This window comes from Scomber scombrus, chromosome 12 (genome assembly GCF_963691925.1).
Source record: "Scomber scombrus chromosome 12, fScoSco1.1, whole genome shotgun sequence".
In the NCBI taxonomy this organism is placed as follows: domain Eukaryota; kingdom Metazoa; phylum Chordata; class Actinopteri; order Scombriformes; family Scombridae; genus Scomber; species Scomber scombrus.
In genome coordinates this window covers 17,089,393-17,102,495 of record NC_084981.1, presented here as the reverse complement: position 1 = coordinate 17,102,495, position 13,103 = coordinate 17,089,393, and the positions used below count along the sequence as shown (strand labels likewise).

Genomic DNA, 13,103 nt, shown 5'->3' with positions numbered 1-13,103 from the left:
TAAGCTAAGAAAGGAAAACAAAATGGAATCACTTAATGAAAGAGAACCATCTTCCTGTGTTAAATAAAGAATCACAATTATAGTCAAGCATGGATAACACATAATTTCACATTTGTAGAGGCACTCATTGCCTTACAGCTCTGTGTTCCCATCTGTAATAGCCCTGTCAGTGATTAATGCTTGGTACAAGTAAGCTCTAAACAAATTATGGTTCATCAAATCATTCACAACAAATAAAATAAGTGAATTCACCTGTCCATGACAATGATTGGAGCTTATCCATTTGAGGCACACCATCGTTTTTTATGATAATTTTCTAAACAAAAACAGCATGACAAAGACAGGAAAGTAAAAAAAGAGAAATTAATTTTCTGCATGGCCAGTCAGAGTTTTGTCATTGGTATGTGCAGGCTGTTCCAGGGTCCCATCCATAACTCCTCCTCGTCTGATAATGTGTGGTCACTGTGGGACTCCAGAGTCTCCCTACTGTCCTTGTGGTTGTCAACAGAAGTCTCTTGCTCCTCATTAACACACGGGCCACTGTTATTTCTGTCAATCAAGGCCTTGGCAATATTAGTTTTGGACCCAAAACTTTTAAGAACTGTGATGCTGGATCCCAGGGAGCCACAGGAGGACCGGGTGTTAAGGTTAACATCCACATTAGAAGGAACGCATATACCCGTCCCATTTTCCGTGTTGTTTTCTGTGCCTTCAATGCTAACTATAGGAGGGGGTTCTTCATGGGTCACCCCCAACTTGTCTAGTTTTTTAAAATGCTTACCCAACCGGCATGGGGACCCGACCTTCAAGTTGTTTAGATGGGGTGTCCGCCTGGTTCGGACAATGGTGCCATTCTGGGCGAGGTAGATGTTCCCGTTGATGTTGCTGTGGCTGTTAGGGAGTCGATTCCTCTGGGTCTCTGTGGTGCTCTCCTCTCCAGTGGAGCTAGTCTCATTTTCCCGATCTACCACCAGCTTAATTCGCTTTTTTCTCCCAGGCTGGGGGGAGGACAAGGGTTCAATGTCAATATGCAGTTTTTTTTCAGGGAATATGCACAGATTTCATTGAAAAAGAAACATAAAAATGCAAACACACATCTGAAAAGGCAATGCAGATAGATGGGTTGTATACCTGGTATTGAGATCCAGGTATTTACTGAGAATGTATGTCCCTAGAAAAACATGCACAGGAACCTCAGATTTTTAAGGAGGATTTGTGCTTTTTGTGTGTATTTTTGTACTGAGGACAGTACTGAGTGGGAAAAAAGATTCCCATTAATTTTACTGACAGCTAATTAACTATGTCTGATCATAACATGCTGTTTTTAAGATGAATTGTTTGGAGGACTTGTTGTTCTTAAAATTCTTAAAAATATTCATAATTGAATTAATTCAACAATTTTGACTAATACCCATTTTATGATTAAGTATCCTCAGCTATGTTTAAAATCCAAGTGAATGTATGATGAGAAATCCTGTGTTTTTTCTGGGTAAAAAGAGTGATACACTCCCAGAAAGTAATCTCTTCAAAATCACAGGAAAACATTCAGTCCTGGCAACATGCATAATCTCACAGCAGAAACAAGAGCATAATACTAAATAGAAAAAGAGGAGGTATAAAAACACACTTATCGAAGAGAAGCATAAGTCAAAAGAGACAGAAAAAGTTTTTTCAGCAGAAAACCACCAAAGTTTTTCCTTGCTAGGGGGAAATGAGGAAAAGTGGATGTTTGAAAGACTCTGCAGAGGCAAGCAATGCTCTCTTCACTCCCATGCAAGGGTAATTGATTTTATTCAGTCTTACTTCACAGTGACAATATATCTCTCTAGAAGGCAGTTGATCTTCCCTCCTCCTCTGAATCAGCATCTGATGTTGTTTCTGTTCCTCCCAAGTCCCTGAATGCACTGGCTGAAGATTTGTCAGAGGAGATGGCATCTTCGTCTACTTCAGTGATAGGGGACAGTCCTCCGTACGTCTCTTCAGAGATGTCGCTGATGCTTCTGATCTCAGAGCTGTATGGGAGACCAGTGTAGGGGGTAGATGGCCCGGGGCCTCCAGACGCCACACTGGACCTCCTAGATGCTGCTTCATCACTAAGCTCGCTGGCCGACTCTTTGCTTTCATCTGCAGTCTCAGATTCTTCCTCATCATCTTCTTCTTCACTTTCATCTGTGATTGTGCCTGCAGACCCGCGGCTCAAGATGGACTTTTGGGAACGCCGGGTGCCACTAGTGGACCGGGAATCAGCTAAACTCTCTTCGCTGGCCAGGGAACTCTGGTCGGACATTTGACTGGTTCCAGCGCTCTCTGACCCAGATGTTGTTCTCTGGCTGGACACGTGAGACAAAGAACCTTCACTTCCTGACCTTGACTGGGCCTCACTGCCTGTTCCTGTCCCTGACTGGGCCTCACTGCCTGTTCCTGTCCCTGACTGGGCCTCACTGCCTGTTCCTGTCCCCGACTTGGCCTCACTGCCTGTTCCTGTCCCTGACTGGGCGTCACTGCCTGTTCCTGTCCCCGACTTGGCCTCACTGCCTGTTCCTGTCCCTGACTGGGCGTCACTGCCTGTTCCTGTCCCTGACTGGGCGTCACTGCCTGCTCCTGTCCCTGACTCAGCCTCACTGCCTGTTCCTGTCCCTGATTCAGCATCACTGAGTTCTTCACTGGATTTCTCAGAGGTCACTGCACTTCCTGATGATCTGGTTTTCTGCGATGACCTAACACTTGAGACAGATAAAGAAGCAGCACTGCTAGCGGTGCCACTGCCACTGCCACTCTCACTTGCACTTCCACTTCTTCTGCTACCCTTCCTACTCCCACTTCCACTTCCACTTCCACTGCCACTGCCACTGCCACTGCCGCTGCCACTGCCACTTTCACTTCCACTTCCACTTCCACTGCCCCTGCCACTGCCACTGATCCCCTTGCTGGCCTCAGTAGCTGATGATCTCATGGAAAAGCGGGCAGAAGACCCACTTTCTCTAGTGCTCCTTGAGGCATTTTCCTCCTCAGACTCTTCATCAGAGTCTCTTTCTGTTCCTGAACCCTTTTCTGTGCTTGTTTCCTTCTCTGTTGCCGTGCCGGTTCCTGATTCAGTTTCTTTCTCAGATTCTGACTCTTTCTCTGTTTCTGAGTCTTTCTCAGATTCTGACTCTTTCCCTGTTTCTGACTCTTTCTCCATTTCGGACTCTTTCTCTGTACCTGATGACTTCTCTGACTCAGACTCTTTATCTGACTCTGATTCTTTTTCAGTGCCAGATTCTTTCTCACTGACGGATTCCTTCTCAGTTTCTCCTTCAGATTTGGACTTGCTTTCTTCGTCAGAATCCCCCAGCTCTTCGTCAGGCTCTTCCTCTGAGTCCACAGTGCTTTCGTTTGCATCATCCCTGTCTAAATCTACTTTCAGATAATCTCTGTCAACACTGCTTTTCTCCTTACTGCTTCCACTTGTACCTGCTTCTGGCTCACTTTCTGTCACACTAATAGACACTTTAGATTTCTTTTCATCCTCACTGGCTACTTGTGAAGCCACCTCATCCCTCTCGCTGCCTGTGGCTGAGCTGCGACTCACACTACTTTGTGATTTCCTCCGGACTTGCAACTTGTTACCCAAGTTGATTTTCTTCAAAACTTTACCAAGTCGGCTGCGGGTATCAGACTTTCTGTCGATTTGTCCCATAACTGCTGGTCCGTCAGTCAGACTCTCTTGGCTGTCGATCCGGCGGGCTGACATAAGTTTGGCATAATCCTTGTCCTTCGCTGCGCCAAACATCTTGAACATCTTGGCTCTCTTCCATGGAGATGGGCCAGAGGGACCAGCATCAGATGGCTGTTCTCCTCCCTTGCTGGCCGCCAGGAGTTTGCTGAGTTTCATGACAGATTTCAGCTTCTTGGCAGCCTTGGAAGGCTCACCCTCCTCTGCTGGCTCAGCTTGTTCGATTTCATCCCCTGGCGGCATGTCCCTAAATGCAACCCTCTTGGGTGGCCCTTTACCCCGCGCACCACCACGGCTTCTGCCTCTCCCTCGGCCCTAAGACAGTCATATTTAATTCAGCGACCATTTGTGATGATAAAGCCACAATATTTGAATGTCATAAAGAGTTGTTACTGCTGTTGACATAACAAATTGGACATACAACCTGTTAAGGCAATACTTGACATTCTTGACACTATCACAGAAAGTATGAAATTCACATTTAAGGAAAGGGAATACCTCAGGGCCATGTGGACTGTAGTAATAACCATCATCCTCCATAATCACTTCTCCATATTCATCATACATAGGAGATATCAACCTCCTCCGGCTGCCGTACTGAGGAAGGTCATACCTGAGAAACAGATTCATACAAAACATAAAATATTATACAATGTTTAGAATTACTTTGGATTATCTTCTCCATTTGCTTATAGTTGAACATGGGAATATAGTTGAAAGCAAACCAGTAAACCATCAGCAACATGATTTAATGATAATTAGTAGCTAAAAATGTATATGCTGTAAGATAAAAGCCATAAACAAATGTTTACTAAAAATAAATCACTTCATACCCTTTGTATCATTTTAGGCACCTACTGATATTTAACATGATGGAGCTTAAGAGTCAGCTCAGAGAAATGAAATGAATCATCTGCTATGCGTACAAGAATGATATTTGAGTATTTGCTCCTGATTTAATGTTACTCAAACACAGACTTATTGTCATCTGCAGTTTTTGTGTGAATGATAACTTGTCCAATATATTCAAGCATTAACATCTTTTATGATGCAGAAATCATCATAAAAGGCCTTCCTTTTTTTCTTTTTACATTTTTCATTCCTTTTCTTAGATCCTGTTCTAATATATCAGGCTGACCCCATTCATCACTGCATTTAGCCTCTTTCTTGTAGATTAGGCAATATCTTTGATCAGATAGGCAGTAATTACTGTGATGATTTGTTGTACTTCCTTGAAATCTAATGAAAATGAAAAAAAAAAAAATGAAAAAAATGCAGGGGCCAAAAGAGCTTTTTCAAAACATTTTCCACAGTAGATAAATACAGTGGACTACATATTTGCCAATGTTTGTAAAAGGGCCTAATAAATTACAAGGCAAACACAGGCTGAGATAGGAAACTGTGTAGTATTAAGTAATGCCTAAAAGCCCATTAAACACTTCAAATTAAAATCTTGTTGCATAAGTTTTCTCCCATGTGCTGTTTTAATTCCCAAGCATATATACTGTATATTTATTTTGGCAAAATTGGTCCTCAATCAGAGGATTTTTTAAATGAGACTATTAAACCTGTTTAACTTAACATCAGTAATAACGCTAAGATTTATTTTGTTGCCAAATGTCATTAAAATTAAACACAAGGAAGAAGAGATTTAAACATTTTTCGGCCGATTTAAAAGGTGTGCAGAAAATGACCTGAAGACTTAGCGGATTAAACATTTTGAACATAGAAAATCACATTTAAAATAAGAGCTCCCCCATTAGATTAACCGCATTAGAGTGGAGATAGCCTCAGTTAGCTTAGATATTACTATTATATTGAAGATGTGAATTATTCTTATTGCTGCACAATGCTGAATTAGTGAGGAGCCTGAAGGAAAGAGGCCAATGGAAATGTGTCATCGACAGCTTCTGAGCATGTGAGCGCGGCTCTAAGGACCACGCAGCCTGATGATTGCTGGATTAAAAGCTTAAGTGCTGTTAACATGTGCCACACAATGCAAACAGAAACAGATCAAAGACATCTGCTCATAGTGATGGTACACTCATTAGCAATAGAAACTTTTACAATGAACTTAGTGACATACCATTAAAATATAATTCAGCTTGTTGCAAATGAAGGATGGTGTGATTCAGATGCAGCGAGCACCAGCTGAGGTAATTATGGTTTGTGAAAATGACATGTAAGTCAGTGATTAACTGTACAGGTAATTAGAACACTTACATTCGACATGGACAGTTTCAGTTTCTAACATTTGTCAAATTTTCTTTCAGAGATTAAAGTCTGCAAGCTGCAAAAGCTGCTCTGTTGCAGCGTAATTCCCCAGAGTGGTGCAAGTCACCTGCCATAGAGTGGGAACATTTAATGAATAACAATTTCTCAGCAGCTGTTGCAGCTTTCAGTTCCATGTTTTTCCTCGTTGCACCATATGGGCAATGTAACAGGCAACAGCCAAAACATCCTCTATCCATTAAGGCATGGGAAAACACTTTCGTACTCTCAGGTGCCCGACTCAAAGCAGCATAATTGATCTCATTTGATGGGCGAAAAGAGGGTAAACACTCGGATTGTGTGCACTCCTGAAGGGGCAGCATAAGTTAAGCTCGTGATTTTATTCTGAACTTCTTTGAAATCCTCTCCACAGCACTTGGAGCTGGATGGCAACGTCATGACCAATAAGTCCTAACTATGTCATTTTTAAACTTTTAATGAACCGATGGCGATTAACCCCATGGATTAATGTAAAACTGAGTAACATCCCCCCAACCTTTCATTTTCATTATTATTATTACTTAATATTCGTATTTATTATTCTCTCTGACTTATTTTTTCTCTTCTCTTTTTTATTGCTCATTGGTCTTCTACTTCACAGACAGACTTCACCCAATACCACATGCCATGTCACAAACACTACCTCAACTTGTCAAACTTAGCCTCCCTGTTGTACTGTCTTGTCTTAATCCCTGTATCTTCTGACACAATCAAACTAACTTGTGTTATGTTCCAATGTCTTTTTTTATGCAAAGAAGAAAAAAAAAAAGACTGACTGAAGGCTGCCTCCTTACCCTTGGTCGTAATTATAGTAGTCCTGTGTGTAGTAGTCCTGACCTGGGTCAATACCTGACTCCATGGAGAGTTCCTGCATTTCAGAGAGGCAGAGAGAGAAATTACTTACACCTTGATGAAAGACAGAAGGGGAAGAGCAGCAGCAGCATATAGGGTGAGTATACAGCAGAATGACCACAATCCCTGTGAATTAAGGAAAGCAGGAGTGTTTCTACCTCAGGTCTCAGAAGAGATGGCCTCAGCAGTTGCTGTTGCTGCCAAAGATTAGTGCAGAAGAAGGATAAGGTAATGGAAGGAAAGGATGGTCAGGAGAGACACAAACATAAGGAAGAGTTCACTCCACACATTTCAGATTTTCAAGTGAGAAAAAGCAGGCTTCTCTTATGTTTACCACTAAGACAATATTACACATCATGGAGGAGCAAGGATTGAAGACAGATGAAACACTGAGGGAAACATGGACAAAGAGTAAACAAAGCAATGGAAAAGTAACAAATTGCAAGAAAAAATAAATAAAATAAAAACATCCCATATATGCTGGATGTTCACAGATTATCTGAAGGTGATAAAGTTTAATGTCAAACATTGTCACTTTGTTTTCTTCCCCCAACAAAGAGGAAAAACCCATCCAAATGTTTATTTTCTATTTGACAGGAACATTTGAGAATAAAAGAGACATTTGAATCAAACCTTAACTGTAATGTCAGTGTCAGAAGTCCTATCTATGGGATCTCATCTTAAGCTCATTCAGTGTTTTCTATCAAGTGAATTGCAGATAAGAATAATAGGATATAAGCTGCCTCAAGCTGCCTTGAGAGTGAAAAAGAATGTCTCGGCACAACAATAAGATAAAAACACATCACAACAGGAATGCTTACCTGTCTCCCGTAGCCACGTCTGCTGTGGGCCGCAAAAAAGGAGGAAATAAAACAAATAATGAATATGGATTGACAGAAACATTTCTAGTTCTTTTAGATAAATGAAATGTAAAGTCTGTAGGACTGGCACGTCTACATTCTGCTGACCAGTGAGGAATCGGCAGCTTTACTTACTGTGCATTTTGTGTGTTAAATTACAGAGTTGCAGATATTGTTCAGTTTTAGAGGGTGCCTAAGGCCACAATGTTATCACGTTGGCGTGGGCTGATTTTTCTCCCACCCTTATCTCCTCCAAACAGGGCGGAGAAAAAAAAAAAATGAACGCAAATATCAAAGAGGCTGGGAAGATTGGAGTTTGAAAAAAGTAAGTGCTTATACAGACATATCTAGAGCATCTATCAACAGATATGAAAAGGACATTGTGATTCAGAGAGGAATTACAGACTCAAAGAAAGTTAACAAAATTGTCTTTGGTTATCACATCATAATGCACCATTTCCTTTCAATAGACAGCACTGGTTTTGTTTTGTTATGTTTTTTTGCTGAATTGAAGTAAGTAAATCTTGAGTTTAACACACACATAAATAAAAACAATTCGGAACTGCTCCTGAGGACAACAATGCATCTGCAGTGCATTCAGTACAAGTCAATGAGAAACGGCGAGTAATGGAGCAGCCTTCCTGAAACCTCCAGGTTCACAAACGTACAACTGTAACCTGTCTAGGACCATAAATAATGAAGACTCTCACACTCAGATATATGGCCAAGCAATGATGTGAGCTTCCTCTGGAGAGCTGTAATCTGTTATTATCGGCAGGGACCAGGGACAGGGTAGAGCCATATGGCCACACCTCCCAGGCAGAGTGGATGATGGGAGTGGGAGCTGATGGATGACCTGTTGGCTTGGCTGCTGGCTACTGCTGCTTCATGCAACATCAAGAATAATGGCCCAGTGGATAGCAGCCACAGGAAGTTTGCACAAGAAGGGGGAAGATGGCTGATAAGGTAATGTTGTGGAAAAATGACACACTCAATCAACACATAAATACAGTCTTGCATATCAAATAAATAAAAGTAAAGTGATCTTGGCTTTACAAACTTTACATCTTTTCATTGCATATGATGTAGGAAATATATAAATACTAGAGTCATTTTTATTCTGCTGCCACAAATACCAGCCAAACAAAATTACCCAGGCCATTATAGAAAGACTCAGTTAAGGGAATAGTTTGACCGTTTGGGAAATATGTTTTTTTTTCTTCTAGCTCCTGGCAAGAGGGCGAATAAGAAACTTTCCCAAAATGTCAGATGATATGTTTTTACAAAAACATAAGTATGTGGTGTAAGAGCAGATGGATGTTTTCAAGCAACAAAGGATCTCTCTGATGAGCATTTTTTGTGTACATGGTTATTAATTAAAGACCACTTTTCTGAATACCATATGGCTTTTGTTTTGCATTTTCTTTAGCATACAATGTTGGGAATTTCTGATTTAGATCTTATTAAGATACTGTCAACGTCATTTTTGAATCTTCTATTGAAAACATACTTTTATTGTTAACTTTAATTGTAACTGTTTAATCTTGTTGTTTTCATTTGCTTATTGAAATTTCTTGTGGGCTTTTCAAAAAAAAATAATTCACCTGATTTGCCATTAAATAATATCTGACGGTGGTCTGTTTTGATGTGAAACAACAGCGGTAAATACAAAGTGTGGAAAATAACAGGTTGTTGTGATGCTGAGATGAGAATTTGGTAACGTAACTTTGTAATGCATCTTTTAAATTGTGCTTATCGCTCTCCGTATGTCTCGCTCACTCACTCTTTCACCTTAGTCTCCCAATCTCCCACTCTGCTCTGCTGCAGTGGTCGGTCAGCAGTGATCAATTAGGTGCAGCAGTTATTTTTATGAATTTTTATTCCCTATTCCCATAATTCATGCCTCTGAACAGGAACGCCTCAAAAGGAACACATGAGACCAAGCGTGCAATTTTGTGTGGTGCAGCTTTTCTTCCGTTTTACCAACACAAAACCTCTCTGGTCATTAAATGGTCCATAAATAAGGCCAAATGCAATTTATTAAGCAATATACACCCCTGTGTTCTTTCCTTCTCTGTATTATAGCCATTTTCTTTTTTATAATGTATGCCTTCTGCAACTTTTCCTTGGAAAAGTGCTAAAAAAAATAAAGTCATTTTCATTATCAAAATTTGTATAACGCTTTCCCTTTCTTCCATTTTTCATGCTACTGTATTGAATTATCAGCCGGGAAACTAAAAGAGTTTGATAACATCAAGTGTAAGATTGGAATATAAAGAATAGCATCCATTTAGGCTTACTGCTCTTTGGGTTGAAAGAAACAGCGTGTGATCTGCTAGACTCTTTACAAAAGAGATTACCCCATGTAGTGAACATGGAATACAGAATTAGCAGGCCTTCGATCTGCCCATCGTGGGGAATGTGTGATGAATCAAACATTGCATTGCTCTGGAAAGAAGGTATGCTTAGACCATTTGCCTTAGGGCATGCAGGGTGAAACAAACACATGAAGGGTATATGTGGGGAAAGACAGAGATGAGTGCAAGTAAAAAAAAGTGAGCACAGAAAAAAAGGGAGGAGAAAGGGGACAGCGGCTGCATTGCAATGAATGTAAAGAAGGTAATAGAATCTCCCGAGAACCACGAGGAAAGATTAACAAGAAGAGGCCAAAGATTGGAAAGTATTAGAACTAACTACAAGGGGAGAGGACGAGGGAGAGTGAAACACAGACAAATGCGACAGGCAGAAGGTCAGAGCAATAGAAAAGAAAAGGAGAGGGTAACTGTACTTGACAGTCCCGTAGGCAGTGGCCCTGGTCAGAGATTGATTGGTTCTGTAATTAGCCTTTTCCAGTGTGCAGCCGAACATCACTGTGACTACGTTATCATGCTGGGAGAATCTCTGCAGACATGTGAATAGACAGGTCCCCCAGAGGTTGGCTCTCTTCATTCAACATGAGCCTGTTGGGGACCCCTATCCATGTATTTTTTTTATAGCTGATGCTTTAACCAAACATAAGAAGATACATGTTTTCATTTAAAAGTGCCTGGCCCCACATTCATACTCTGTTATATTTAAATAAAGATTTCCTGTAGGTAGTTTTTAATACAATATCCAGTTCAAGGATTGTCTCAGTATACATGTACATATTAGATATTTGTTTCAGGATCTGAGTATGACAATTTATATCTCACATTCATTCATCATTGTCAGTAGTGGCTTTTAAATACACCTAGAAGTACTTTATTTTATGTGGGCTCAAATCACTGCTACAGCTTCCTGAATATGTTTAATCAAGAAATACGTGATCTTCCTTCATGAATACTCTGAAGCTTATTTCACAGAGTTTGTATACCTCTGGGACATTTTTTAACAGTTATGGTAATTTCCCCTCGTTTACAAAAACTTTGAACATTATAATTTTTTCTTTTGCCCAATTTGGACTCGGCATCCTAAATTTTCATGCTCCGATATTTGTGAAGAAGTAAAAGAACAAATGCAAAATGTAGCCAGCAAGGAAACAGACCCCAGGGTTGTAGAATTTACAAAATTTTGGTGTTTAGCATAATTTATTTAAAGCGGTTTGGGTTTTGTTCATATTAACTGAGGTAAGATACTTACAACATGATGAACTGACTAATCTGTGAACTGAACTGAAATACTGCACCACTATCATAGACTTACTTGCAGTTCAAGTAATTAAAACATGCAGTTAAACTGAGCACAACTGATACATGCAAGCCTGTTTTATGCTCTAATGCAAGCCCATAAGCATATAGCACAGTCAATGTGGCAGAGCTGAGTACATTTTTGGCAGGTGGCACTAAAATATGAGTATCAAGTAAAAAAAGCATTGCGTTTCTGAAAAACCCACACAGTCAAAATTCTTTGACTTGGCTTAAGCTTATATACAGTACTACGAACTTTGCAAACAACATAAAAAGTGTTGAAAAACAACAGACCAACAGACATGAAATGTATAAATGTAAATAATAAGTATATGGAGAGAGAAAGTTTCAGAACACTGTGGACTGAGAGGAAAAGTGTTCACTGGGCTCATCAGTGTTTGGGCTGTTCGAGTTCAATTGCCCTGCTTGCTGAACCTCTACTGTCATATTTGATTGACCTGTTCCATTTTCAGCACAGTTCATACTTGTTGAGTTGATTTGAACTGTAGAGCTAGAATTGGTTGGCTTTGGCATGCTCTGCTCATCAAGGAGATCAGAGCTTTGCACTTTGTCAGTACCTTCTGATTTCTCAGTCACTTGTGGTTGCTTGTTAAACTTGGGCGCCTTGCTATTTTTGTCTACTTGGCTGTACAAGTTAGCAACAGACCTCTCTATGTCAGCTAAATTCTGGATGTTTTTCAGGATCCCCCTGAGCTCCTTCCTCCCAACTTCAGTTTGTGATGGGGCAGGAGGAGGGGGACGTTTCCGTTCTGAAACAGGGCGAAGGGTTGACACGGACGGCAAAGAAGTTGGAACAAACTGGACGATTGGGCGTGACTGATCATTCGCTGGGGAGGGAGGGGGAGGAAGAGGCGGTGGAGGTGGGGGAGGAGCCAGTTTATTGATGGGGGGAGCAGAGGATGGCGGGGTATACTGAGGTTTACTAAGGTAAGAGGGTGAGGGTGGAGAGGGAGGAGGACTATATGGAGGAGACGTGGATAGGGAAGGTGAGTGTGGCTGCTGTGGAGGAGGAGGCGGTGGGTTTTCTGGTGGGTCTGGAATAATCTCAACAGTGATCTGACATGGTTGCACTGTCATGTAGCTGGAGATGCTGGAGCTGAACTTCCTGAGGACAGGCGGAGTCGGTTTCTGGGTAGGCAAGGGCCATGAGTCCTCTCCCTGAGTAATGATGATGCTGGGGGGCAAATCACTGCCCACGCTGGGGCTGTAGGGGTAATCCATGATGGAGAAAAGGGCTTCTGAGGTCAGCTCCAGAACGTCAGTGCCATCTCTATCCCTGACAAGAATCGGGGAGAAGGAGCCTTGGGAGCCACTGTTTTGCCTGAGGGTTTGTTCCTGGAGGGCCTGTTGTTCAAACTGCCTAGCCTGCTCACGAACTGACAACTTGGCATCTATGCTGCCACTCAGGCGGAGTGTGGCAGAACTCTCCGGCCTTAGTCTGCCTCTCATGGCTGCTTGGAATATCTGCTGCTCCCAATCGGCCGGGTCCATAAGGGACTGTCTTCTTGACATCTCGTAACCGTGCAGCCCTCTTTCAGTGTGGGCAGCATTGAAGGAGACACACCCTGACCCTTCTGAGTGTGAAGAAGAAAAGGAGAACCGCTTTTCAGAAGGGCTCTTCCCCCCTCTAAAGACATCAGGACTGCAGAGGGGACTGGTGTCATCGTAGACAGGGTTGTGGGTGGTGAGTGGGTTGTAATCAGACAGGAAGGTCAC

General features: G+C 41.6%; 1 protein-coding gene across 1 annotated transcript in view; it reads right to left on the bottom strand.

Annotated features, from left to right (window-relative positions):
- Positions 1–957: 957 nt before the first annotated feature.
- LOC133992184 (protocadherin-15-like) overlaps positions 958–13,103 on the bottom strand; it is a 149,116-nt gene continuing 136,970 nt past the window's right edge. Inside the window, exons 33-40 of the mRNA XM_062430890.1 lie at positions 7,660–7,681; positions 6,997–7,035; positions 6,781–6,854; positions 4,214–4,328; positions 2,782–4,030; positions 2,600–2,682; positions 1,804–2,401; positions 958–998 (exon numbers count right to left, since the gene is read on the bottom strand). Coding sequence (XP_062286874.1) covers positions 1,826–2,401; positions 2,600–2,682; positions 2,782–4,030; positions 4,214–4,328; positions 6,781–6,854; positions 6,997–7,035; positions 7,660–7,681 — 2,158 coding nt within the window. The 3' untranslated portion in view covers positions 958–998; positions 1,804–1,825. The remainder of the gene's footprint in view (positions 999–1,803; positions 2,402–2,599; positions 2,683–2,781; positions 4,031–4,213; positions 4,329–6,780; positions 6,855–6,996; positions 7,036–7,659; positions 7,682–13,103) is intronic.